Source organism: Zingiber officinale, chromosome 5B (genome assembly GCF_018446385.1).
Source record: "Zingiber officinale cultivar Zhangliang chromosome 5B, Zo_v1.1, whole genome shotgun sequence".
Lineage (NCBI taxonomy): Eukaryota > Viridiplantae > Streptophyta > Magnoliopsida > Zingiberales > Zingiberaceae > Zingiber > Zingiber officinale.
The window spans coordinates 6,825,207-6,838,506 of NC_055995.1; the positions used below are offsets into that span (position 1 = coordinate 6,825,207).

The window sequence follows — 13,300 nt, forward strand, 5'->3', positions numbered from 1 at the left end:
ACATAGAAGATCTCGACAATGATAAGAGCCAGTTTTTAAGGGATAGGTTTTATGTTTGAAGCCACCCTCAGTGGTGTTAAAGGCGCCTTCCATCCCTTATAAAAGAGGCATTAAACCAAGCTTTTACAACAACTCTTCTACAAGCTTCTACGCGTCTGTTTGGTGTTTTGACTGCTCTGGCTTCCTACCGCTACTCTGCTATAATGCTGCTATGCCTGACTACTGCGAAGGAGCCACCCAACACTGAGCCTGATCCGATCATCGTCGAAGGTGTTGGGTAATGAACATTTCATATTATACTTAATTTCTGCATAAAGGAAAGAGTAGCGTGTTACACTTGTCCTAACTTTTCTTTGTATTTGATCCCTCTTCCAGCGGTTCTAGATTAGGTTATTATTGGATTATCCATCGATAGGTCCACGGGACCTAGGTCTTAGAGTAGAAGTTACTGAAGACTCCGAATCAAGTAAAAATCGAACGTGTGTTTTTCTTTTTCTTGTTTTCTCGTTATTCCGATGCATTTGTACCTAGTTTTAAAAAGAAAAAGAACAAGAAAAGTTTTTAAAATCACGTGATTCACCCCCCCTTTTCATGTGCGTCTTGATCCAACAAACTTCAGCCTGGTGTCAGGTCCTCTAGACCGGTCAATTCCTACACTCTCAGTAAAGAGGTTAGACAAACATAACATCTAACTTTAAATCATTTGTAATTTATCAAAATCTAAGTTTGACCATGAGTACTAATTACACTAACAGTAGTTGTTACAATGTGTAGAATCTACCCAATAGTTGCTACAACGTATTTAGGATGGATTTAGACTTTAGGGTTGTAGCAATTACATAATTGCTTATACAACCATTTTAAAATGATTCTTTTATGAAGTTTAATAATTTTGATCAAGTTGATAAATAATATTTTGTTATAATAGTGTTCAATGACCCTAAATCCTAAACCCTAAATATGTCATAACAATTACTAGGTAGCTTCTATATGGTGTAAGCCCTAAACTCACCCTAAACGTATTGAAGTAGCTATTCGGTAGCTTCTACACGTTGTAACAAATATCCAGTAGCATCTACACATTATAACAATTATATCGTAGCTTTTACAATAGTGTTAGGTCAAGGAGTATTTTGAGGATAAAAATATTGAAGGGTGTCCTTTTGATTTTTTTTTTTTTTTAAAAAAGGGGCACCTTTTGATGATTTGTAAAATTTAGGGTGCTCTTTTGATTTTTACCCATAGAAGTTTCCATGGGATATATCCAAGCATTTTTTTTTATTGATTAAAACAATCAACAAACTGATTACAGTGCACCTCAAGCTTTTGTGAGTATTTACTATCAATTAAGACGATATTTTTACATCATGAAAGATCCTAACAGTTTAGATTTGCTAATGACAGGCAATATAATAAAAACACCACTGATTCTGCAGCTATCAGATATATAATCGTCTTTAATTGAACAATTATGTTTCATAAGTTTATTCAAGGTCTCCGAGTGATGAATTCTTGATGGATTGCTCAGAGACATCTCAACAAACTAACAAACTAATTAAGATGTTAAGGCTCAATATGTATGAAAATGGACGGACTTCATATCAATTTGTTCACATAATAATGGATGAAGAAAAAATGTAAACAAACTTAAAGCTCACAAGCAATGAACAATTTAGAAGGTGATGTGGTGGTTAAAATTAAGATGCATGACGAGATAGTCCTATTCGAAAAAGAATAATATTTTCTCATTTGGCCTGGATCAGTTCCTCAGTATTAAAATCCTTGAGTTAATCAGACTGGTTTTTAATCTGACTAGGGAAGGATGGTCAGTCGTTAAGTTGAGCGAACCAGGGAGTCTAATGTCTCAAGGATGGTCATCTCTTAGGGAGGTCAAGTTTAAGGTTAGCTGGCCTTACATAGCAGCTGAGATGATGGAATCACTCTATAACATGTCAATCATAAATAATAATGTGCATGCGCATTCATCTGGTCTTAAAGTCGACCAAGCATGTATGCTCTGATCGTATGAATATTCAGTTGAATTAAAGACACAACCCCATCAATTATCATATGTGCGATCGACCAGATAAAGACTGGCCGGGTTAAAAGCACTTAGTCTCATCAACTGCTATATGTGCGATCGGCCAGATAAAGACCGGCCGAGTTAAAGGCACTCAGCCTCATCAATTCATACATGTGTGATCGGCCAGATAAAAACCAGTCGAATTAAAGGAACTCAGCCTCATCAATTCCCATATGTGTGACCAGACAGATAAAGCTCAATCGGGTTAAAGGTACTTAGCCTCATCAATTCCCATATGCGCGACCGACCAGATAAAGACTGGCCAGGTTAAAGGTACTTAGCCTTGTCAGCCCTTATATATGCGACCAATTGCCCGACTTAATGCCCTCAGCTTCATAAATCTTTCCAGGGATGTCCGACCAAAGCGCACTTACGTCAGATCAAGCAAATGATTGATCGGGCATACGACACTTATACTTATGTTATTATCAATTGCCCGAACGGAATTCCAACACAACATATGTTATTATCAAAGGAATTTCCCGGGATCTTGATATACTCTACCATTCTCCAGTGAGTATATTAATGTTGCACAGGATGCGATTGAGCAGCTTAATCTTACATAGGGCAGTGGGATATACAAAATTCAACTGAATGACTCAATAAAACATATCAGCTTAAGGATCGACCGAGATATATTCAGCGCAGATTACATCACTTAAACAAAGAGGTTGACTTAAGGGTCGACCGAGATATATTCAGTAGATTATATTACTCTGACAAAGAGGTCGACTTAAGGGCCGACCGAGACATACTCAACAGACAATATTTTAACAACTTATCAGGATTGTCGGAGAATATTCCTTGGGCACTTCCGGCGGAGGTTAGCTATAAAGCATACTCCTTCAACAATTTCATCAAAGGGCCTAAGCCATAAACGGTTAAAGAAGTACATCTGTGGGTAGAAAAAAGATTTCTCAGACTGTTACTGCATATCATCTAGAATGTACTTTTTCCATCACCTAACAAACTCTGACGTACGATACCACCTCATGATTACAGAGGTTGTGAGAGGTGGTATATAAAGGGGATCATCTCTATTGACAAAGTACGCATCATCTGCATATGGAACCTACACTTGTGTGTATCCACTACTGTTCTTCATTTTATTCGTCGGAGATCGTACTGACTTGAACATCAAAGGGTATTGCCAGAGATCTCTTCCCTGATTTTTGGTCATTAACATTTTGTTGGATCATCTGAGTATACGTAGGATCTGAAGGAAATCTCCTTCTCGAAGTCAGGAGGTCTTCTCTTTGTCAACGATCAAGTCATCATCGCCAAGGCACCATCTCTTCATCTCTCAGACAGGATCATAGATCATTATGGTGAAGGGTCTATATCTTCTTGAAGATCAACTCCGCATTAAAACTCATCCCTCCAAATATGTTGTGGTTACTCCCCCTCCAAATGTGATGTATCCTAGAATACATGATCTAGGGTCTCCTCTTCATGTCAATAGAAGATGGATCGCCTATCCTCCTGATACTCTTGCTTGGCGCAGACAAATAGCCTCCCATGTGTTAACAATCATAGCGTAAATGCATGACTCGGCTGAAGGTCCTTCTACCAAACTATTTTTACCGATAGTTACCTAGCCATGTTATCTCTAAATGATTATACGCCTACTGTACACCCCCTTTCCCCTATCAAATTCCACTCTGTTAGTGTTTGGCCTGCAGCTCATTACTTTTCGGTGGGGCCTAGTTGAGCTTGACCCAACCATCCTTCTATTCTTCTTTGCAAGGGCTCCTTTTCAATTCACTTCTTATTGAGCTATGGTGAGACGATCAGTTCACTAAGAAAATAGAACTAAATGCTACATGGCAAATATTTCAGTCAACAAAGTGATGTTCCAATGAAATTTGATTCATTCCTCGACCTCTGATCGAAATATTTATGTATGGGGAATATGATATCGTTTTTTTTTATTTTTTTTAAATAGAATATCTTTTTGACCATTCTAATAATTAAGGATGCCTTCTGTTTTTATTATTTTACTTATTTTTATGCACTAACTAGGCAATAACCCATAAAAATTACTAATTACTAAACAACAATAAAAAAAAAAAATCAAATCTTTAATTTATCAAAAATATCTTAAATATTTCTTATATCCACCTTCAATTCATTTTATTTAATTTTAATCTTCTCCCAACAAAATCATAGTCATCCTTAAATAAATATTTACAAAATATTTCTTCCATATTTAAATAAAAAACATTAATTGTTCACTCGACATTGTGACCCTATAACTATTTATGACATAATTTTAGTTTTATGAGAAATTATGCACATGGGTAAAAGATGACCGTACTCGTTTCAGTATCCTTATCAATCCGTCTTAAAATCAATACAAATGAAAAATGTATTTAGCTAGGCCATGATGAAATTTGAAAGACCTCAAGTTTATAGTATCTCATGTGCTAGTCACTAGACTGTCTTGATGGAATTAAATTTTTACATATACATAGGATAGTAAAGATGGAATTTGTTATCTCAATGGTCTCATATGGTTAATTTAATGATTATTTATAATAAAATAAATTGAAAAATAATAATTGAGGTTAATATAGAAAAGAATTTTTTCCTGCCTATACCGTGATTAAAATTTTTGTCCCATAATAACAACACTACTAGAAATGATACACCGAATGAGAATGTAATTTCCATTTGACAGACACGTAATTTAATATTTTCACGAATTATCATACGAGTATATTACGAATTTAGTATTTAGTAGATTCTGCGACGGATAAGTTATAACATTTTAATGACGTATGTTTTTCCCTACGAAGGTGGGCTCTCACTACAAACAGTAGGGATGATCTAATTATCAAAAGATAGATTTGACAACCAGTGATATACGTTGTTCAATGGATTATCATATGAATACAAATGCGGCAAGAGGGTTCGAGAATTGATGCACCAAATGTGAAAGTAATTATTATTTGGCATACACGCGTAATTTAAAACTTCCATGAATTATCATATAAATATATATTATGTATTAAACAGATTGTAAAACGGAGGAACTATTATATTTTAAGTATACATTGTCTCCATATCTGGCATCGTACAGCTCTCTATATATATATAACAAAAGGATCTTTCTATCACAAGGAAGATATAACAATTTGAATTACGACATGGATCCTATGCCATGGCTGCTCTTTCTTCTTTTCACCTTCTTCACTAATTCCTCCATCGCCTCTCCTTTTTCTTCGGGCCGTTACATTATTCAAGTGGAAGAGCCGATTGAGCCGTTGACAGAAGAGAGCCTAAAGAGGTGGCATGAATCTTTCTTGTCGTCGGGCGACGTCAAGGTGTCTGGCGTCGAACGACGACTGCTGCACTCCTACAGTGACGTCTTCAGCGGGTTTGCCGCTACGCTGACGGAGGAAGAGCTGCAAGAGATGGGGAAGAAGAATGGCTTCGTGCGCGCGTTCCCCGACCGAGTGCTACGCGTAATGACCACCCACACGCCGGATTTTCTCGGGCTCAAGGTCGGGAGCAAGGGGTTGTGGAACGATTCAAAACTCGGGAGCGGAGTCATCATCGGAGTTCTTGACACCGGCGTGACGCCCGGTCACCCTTCCTACGACGACGAGGGGATCCCGCCTCCACCCTCAAAGTGGAAGGGCTCGTGCAATCTCGAGACCGGTTGCAACAACAAGCTCATCGGAGCCAAGTCAATGATCGCCGGTGGGGGTGGGAGTCCTCCCGTCGACGAGGGTGGCCATGGGACCCACACTTCTGCCACCGCCGCTGGTAACTTCGTCCGCAACACAAGCTACTTCGGCTTTGCCAAAGGCACGGCAGCCGGGATGGCCCCTCGGGCTCACCTCGCCATCTACCAGGTCTGCGGTGGTGACGGCAGCTGCAGTTCCGCCGATATCCTTGCCGGGTTGGACGCAGCTGTCAAGGACGGTGTCGACATCCTCTCTATCTCACTCGGCGGCCCTTCGAAGCCTCTCGACCAAGATCTTGTCGCCATCGGTTCGTTCGCAGCGGCTAGGAAGGGCATCTTCGTCAGCTGCGCTGGTGGCAATGATGGACCTAAATACTACACCCTCTCCAACGAGGCGCCGTGGATCCTCACCGTGGCGGCTAGCAGCGTCGATCGAAGTTTTAGGGCCTCCGTTAAGCTTCCCAGTGGGAAGGTAATCCCTGGAGAGTCTCTCGACCAACCTAGCAACTTCCCTGAAAGCTCTCTTCCCCTGTACTACTCCACCAAGTCGCCGACTTGCGACATGGATCCTCCCGATGATAGCCACAGGGGCAGCGTCTGGGTATGCGAGGTCGAACGTGGCCTTCTTGTAGATGTGGTGGCATTCGCCCAGTCCCACGGTGCTAGGGCGTTGATCTCCATTTCCTCGAAGACAGAGGGTGCCACCATCTCAATTAGGAAGATGGGCTTTCCTTTAGTAGTGCTCACCACCCAAGAAGGCTCTCGCCTCATATCATACTTGAACTCTTCTTCTGACCCCTCCGCGTCAATCGTCTTCAATGGGACGGTTCTCGGTGTATCCCCGGCCCCCCTCATGGCATTCTTCTCCTCCCGGGGACCATCTATGGCAACGCCAGGAATCCTCAAGCCAGACATCTCTGGTCCTGGCCTTAACATCTTCGCCGCATATATTTCATCCAGTGACACTCCGGAGTATTTGATCGAATCTGGCACATCCATGGCTACACCTCACCTCAGCGGTGTCGCTGCGCTATTAAAGGCCACACATCCTACTTGGTCGCCAGCAGCTATCAAGTCAGCGATCATGACCACGGCAGACGCCGACATCTCTGACGAGTTACTTGAGCCGGCACTCTATTACACCAAGGGCGCAGGACACATCAACCCTAACAAAGCTGTTGATCCCGGTCTTATTTACGACATCACCAACGATGACTACGTCTCCTACATCTGCGGCAAATTTGGCGAAGAAGGTGCAAGAAATATAGCACGCGGAGTTGTGGATTGCTCAAAGAGCATGCCAGAAGAGGAGCTCAACTACCCGTCGATTTTACTAGCCCCCAAAGGTAGCGCGGTGGCCAAAGTAACCCGGACGGTCACAAATGTTGGGTCGGCGAGATCGAGCTACACAGTGTCGATGACCATATCGGAGACTTCCGTGTCAGCTACTATCACCCCTAAGACGCTGACATTCACAGAGTTGAACGAGAAGAAGTCGTTCACCGTGAGCGCGAAATGGAGCGCCGGTGGACCTCCCACTTCCGGTAATCTATTCGTGGAGGGAAAGTTGACTTGGACCTCCGATGATGGTATGTATGTGGTGACCAGCCCATTTGTCGTCTCCGCCCTGGAGTACTCGTACTGATGCAACGCAAGTTCAAGCTTCTCTTCTTCATTGCAAATATTATATATTATTCTTGGTTATTAAGAAGATTGTATGAATAAATAAATTGTGTTGGGGACTCGAATAAATAAATATTTCCTTTTAGTATCATAAATTAACATTTTTATAAGTGTTTTTTTACTATATCTATATAATATGGGAAGGTGAGGTGACAGTCAAAATCAAAGAGAGATGGTACCCAACGTGATACTCTCGATAGGACCTTTGCTCCTCACTTAGTGCCAAGGCCTCCAATCCCAGGCCGACCGGTCCAAGGGTCGGCCCGACCTGAGGGACCTAGTGTTTTCCTCTTGGGATTCGATACCTAATATATATTCGTTCCCCCATGAGTCGGTCAAGCATGAAGTCGGTCATGCGTAATTTCAAGCAGGCATATAGCTGATTAAGTATGAGAAGCAGCTCTCCACTACTATCTCCTTCATAATAGTCGGTCGATCATAGTGTCGAGCGGGTCTGCACATCTAGATATTCCTATCTCCCATCTATACGCTTGACAGATCAAACAACTCTCATCGCATATCTGACCGGATAAAAGTACCGATTAGATCTTTTGGGATAGCTCCCCGTCAGAGGCAGGTATCCCATCATATGGGCGGTCGATAATAGAATCGATTGGAGATAGGGGACTTTACTTCATATTACTTCAATATCAGGTCTTCAGTATTGCACAATATATAGTCGCACAGCCTAGAGGTCGGGCGACCTTACTATACTTGGTACTCTGCTTGTATAATGATCTTTCAATATACTATACAATCGGTCTGTTAAATATCCAGTCAGGACAATCTTCAAGGGATAACATTGTCAGAGAATCACAATAGTCTGTCAGAAAATAATAATCATGTGTCAGAGATAATATTCATTTATTACAACAAGGCATTTAATGGAACATTCTTCAAAGGTGATTACACATCTTCCATCAACTAATAGAAATTCCCTTAACCGCCTCATTAATGGTGTACGTTACAAAAAGGTGCACATGCATAACGGAAGATTCCTCGGACGGTGACTGTACACCTCCCCAGCTTGAGTGTGGTCAGGTAGAAAAGCATCTTCTGCTGCCACCTCTTGAAGTTCAGTCCACTAAACTTCTCTGGCCTTTCCCCATGACTGATTGGCACAGTTCCAATCAGAGCGGAGGGGGCCTGAATGTGTTGAGTCTGTTGCACCTCAACAGTTAGTTCCGTGGCCATTTTAACAGAATCGAATCTGTTTCAAGATTGTTGGAGACCAAACAATCTGTAGCCGGAGATATATAAGGTATTTAGCTGAATTTAAAATTACACCGAATTCAAATTCAACTTACAATTGAGATGACCTGAGCTGATAATCTCAGGCTGCCAGCAGAGGCTGGTTTTGAGCAAATCGTCCGAGCAGCAAGTCAGGTCAGCAGCTCGGGTCGGCAGACCAGCTCGGCGGGTTGGAAGATCAGCTCGGCTCGGCGGGACAGCAGCTTAGCCGAACAGCAGGTCAGGATGGCAGCTCAGTCGAACAGCAGGTCAGGTCGGCAGCACAGTAGCTCAGCCGAACAGGGGGTCAAGTGGATTGATCGAGGCCTGCGAGTTCGCAGTTTCCTTGAAACAGATTCGCCCCCACCTCCGGCTGTGCTTCGAGGCCTATTCGAGAGGTCTGTTTCCCAGGATACAACGGTCTGACCGTGGACTCCACCAAGCACTGGTGGTCACGGTGAACTGAGTGGCACCCGATCACTATCACGGGCGCTCTGCCGAGCAGGAGTTGCACGACAGAGGGGAACGAGGAGGAGGACCTTTGCTTTTGTTGCTCTCTCTTCTTTTCTGCCTGTGATCACAGCCTCCTTATATAGGAGCTCAGATCAACGGCAGTGTTAATGACCTTAATGGTCATTATTAGCCGAACAGTGAAATGACCACCGTTTCACTCGTTATTATTCGGCCGGTTTTATTCTGCATTAATCTCGAATTAATGTATCCGTTTTTCAGCAACAAAAAGTTCAACGTGGCAAAATGTTGGTTGTTTTGCTTGGGCAAATTTTTGCCCCGACCGGTCCGGCATTCGTGTGCACAGGTCGCGCTCGCGCACGAGTCAACTTGGTTTAATGCAATCCGGGCCCTGGATTTGCACCCCCTCTGCACACCCACGCGTGAGAGAGAGCCTCTCCCCATGCACTTGTTCACATCCTCAAAGTATGTGAATCAATATAAACCAACAAAAACCACTTGAAACTTCCAATGTGGGACTAAAGTCCCCATTCACAATGAAGCTTCTTGTCTTCCTCCTCTTCTCCATTCACACTTAATCAACAGTTACGACCATCTACGTGCCCTTTTCAGTGTTACCCTTCTAGAGATCTACCATTTGGTGATCCTTACTCACATGTTATTCTGGATACGATTTACTCGTATTTTTTTGGAGGGGAGCGAGTACCCACTGTGACTATGTTTAGGTCAGTAGGCCTTCAAGTTCACGATTATGTACTCTATAGGGGTTTAGTCTTCTGAATCTTACCGTTGTTGTAAGATATCGTAAAATTTAAATAATAAATATTATTGGACGAAAAATCTTATGGAATTTTTCAGAAATTTTTAGAAATTTTTCGAGATTTAAACGGGGTCCGTATGACTCGTTTTGAGAGGATGAATCGGTAAGGCTAAGCGGAGCTTGTTTGGAATATCCATTTAAGTTGGGAGTTAATTAAGAGGTTAACTTAGGATTTAATTAAGTTGACCTAAGTATTTAAGTAAAAACCTTAATCCCTAAATTTCCCATTTCATCTCCCGAAGCCATTCTCGCACGATATCCTCCTCCCCGACTCCCCTCCCTCGCGATCCAGTTTCATCGTCGGTCGCCGGGCATCAACGCCGACCGCCGGCAACGGTCTTCTCCAGGGGGCCTTAGCCGACCCTTTTAGGTCGATGGTGCTGCGATTCCTTTTCCTCTCCTCTCCGATTCTTCCCTTGTTGTTGCGCCATCACCACTGGCATCTCGCTCGTGCCGCTGCGAACCGTCGACCCACGGGACGCCGGAGCCTTTCTTGAAGTTGTGCCCTAGCTTTGGGCAGCGCCACCATCTCCCTTCAATCGAGCCCTAGCTTCCCTCTTCTTGGTCGGTTTCCACTGTGAGTATGAGACGGTTGCCACCAATCGTCTCTGATCGCCGGAACATCTAACCCCAGCCATTCTATGGCTTGACGAGGGGTTTCTTCCACAAGAAGGTATGGTTGTCTCCTTACCTCTTCTTGCTCTATTGTGGTTCCATTTGTTGCTGTATTGGATTGATTCTTGAAGGAATGGATTCTTTGCTAGGGTTGATATCAATAGAGCAATGTATGGTTGAGGGATAGGCATCTGATCGCTGTTGGCACATCAAGGTAAGTGTGCTTTTTCTGATCTGTTATTAATATGTTTTGTTAGGATTGCTAATGGTTATTAGATTTTGTCTAGTTTTGATTACATAGAAACATGTGGAGGGATTATGAAAAGAGGATGGGTTGGAATTGGGGTTTTAGTGGAGTTAACTGTGCTTAGTTGTAAATCGTAGATTGATTAGGGTTTGTATTGGGTTGGACTTTGTGGATATGGTGATTAGTTGATATAGATTGTTATGTGATCATTCTTTGGATCATTGGATTGATTGTTGGTTGGGTTATCAGATGTGGTGGTTTGGTTAGTTATTGATGATGATGTTAGGTTGTTGTGGATTTATGCTAGAGATTTGATTTTGTGATAGGTTATTGTGGGATGATATCATTATGAGATGAATTGATATTAGTGAAATGGATTCGTTATTGGATTAAATGATGTATTAATTTGGGGAAGTTTTAGAGATGATTACATGATCGTTAATTGAGTTCATTGGATTGATATTGTGAGGTGTAGGGATGGATGAGAATGTATGATGGGATCTGATTAATGAGGTGTTATGGATGTTTGAATTTGATTAGTGTGTATTGATTTTAGAAGATGACCACGATTAAATTGATTAACTTATGAGTAGAATTGAAGTGAAGGATTATGGATTTAGTTAAACCTAATTGGATTAAGGACTTGGGTTAATTATATCAATTAGGGTTTTCCCTAATTAGATTGGGGAATTTTATTTAGGTATTTGCTACCTATGTAATTAGGTAAATATATTATGTGATCGCAGGACTTGGTTTCGAGGAGAGTGTCTCGACGTGGAATTGGTTTATCTGACACGGTCGATAGATAAAGGCGGGTATTTCTTCCTTGGCCTTTATGTAGTTTGTCTTCGAGCTTAGTGCATGGTTATTATTTGATGGATTAAGCTGCTTTACCTTATATCGTGTTTGTTTGCTACTTTTCTGCTTGATACATATGCTTGATCTTTGAGGCTTTCTAGTTATATCATATACAGTCTCTACTATTAATATCTACTCTGCTATGTTCACATGTGTAGAGTATGTATTGTAGGGATTATCGGGTTGTTTGTATTATCATGTTGATTGTGCATATGACGGGGATTATATGTAGGATGGTATGTGTTATAGGAGTCATCATGTTGACCTTACATTTGCATACTGTATGTACACACACGTATTTGTTATGTACTTTTGGAGGAGTTGTGTTGATTGTATATTTGTTGTATATACACGTGTCTGATGTGTTTTATTGGAGGATACATGTTGATCGTACCTATGTTCTGTGTACATGTGTCTAGTGAGATTTTTGGAGATTTTTTGGGTGATTATACAGGTGTAGTGGTGTACATGTGTTGGTGGGATATGTGGATATATCATTACGATTATATTCATGTTGTGGGGTACATATGTGGATTTGGGGGTTGCATGGATGATGACGTTGTCTGTATCATGATTTTATATATATCATGTTCATCATTCATTGCATTGCTGACGACTAGTGTCTCCCTTGTGGTTGAGAGAGTCGTCAGTCATTTATAGTTGTCCTTTCGACCACTGATGGAGAGTGGTAGCTATGAGTGGAGCTAGTCCTGTCGCGCTTACTCAGCCGCTCAGTGTTCTGTCAGCCTCGACCACTCTAGAGTAGTGAGTCTTGAGGGTACAGTAGTCAGAGGGCTAGAGATGTAAGTGGGCAGGGACCCTTAGTTATGTAGTTAGATAACTACTTAGCTGACCGTCCGCTTCGGCCACCTATAGCGGTGCATGTACTGAAGGCTAGTACGGTTTGTCACGGACCCAAGCCTCTCGGCCATACAGGGTCGTGGTGTCTAGAGAGGTGGCGGGGGTGACCATGGAGCATGCAGACGTATTTTTGCATATGATGCGCGGTGCATCTTTGGAGATATATTTGCATACATGCCTAGTATATACTATATGCATGTGATTGTGGTTGTTGCACTTGTTTGAGATATGTTTGTTGCATATGATTGTCATGCTGCATACATGTCATTTATTTTACATGTATATGCAGTCGTATTTATATTGCACAGGTGTCACGAGGAGGTCTGTTGCAGGTCCGATGAGTTTACTGATTATTGTACTATGTGTCGATTCCAGATTGGGTATGTATCTATCATTATGATAGTTGTGGTTTGTACAGTTTGTATGTCAGGGTATTATGTCAGATATGATTAGATGCATTTATTTTGATAGTATGATCATGTTCTTTATTCCCTACTGAGACTGTATACTTTTGATCTCCATGTTTATTTATGGACCATGCACTATTCTGTCTATTACCCGCTGAGTTACCTATACTCACCACCGCATTTGTAACTTTATTTTTTCAGGTAGCAGGTAGATGGTTGGTGTGTCGCTTGGAATATCCTGTCTGGCGGTCCTACGTCACATCCGAAGAGCGTTTCGGGTTTTCGCTTATGTTTTACTTGTATTCAGTATTTGATGTATTTGGTGTATTTGGTG

At 41.8% G+C, this 13,300-nt stretch overlaps 1 protein-coding gene across 1 annotated transcript; it reads left to right on the forward strand.

Annotated features, from left to right (window-relative positions):
- Positions 1-5,373: 5,373 nt before the first annotated feature.
- LOC121986476 (subtilisin-like protease 4) lies at positions 5,374-7,419 on the forward strand. Its single transcript, XM_042540443.1, has one exon. The coding sequence runs from the start codon at positions 5,500-5,502 to the stop codon at positions 7,417-7,419; it is 1,920 nt and encodes a 639-aa protein (XP_042396377.1). The 5' UTR covers positions 5,374-5,499.
- The last annotated feature ends 5,881 nt before the right edge of the window (positions 7,420-13,300 follow it).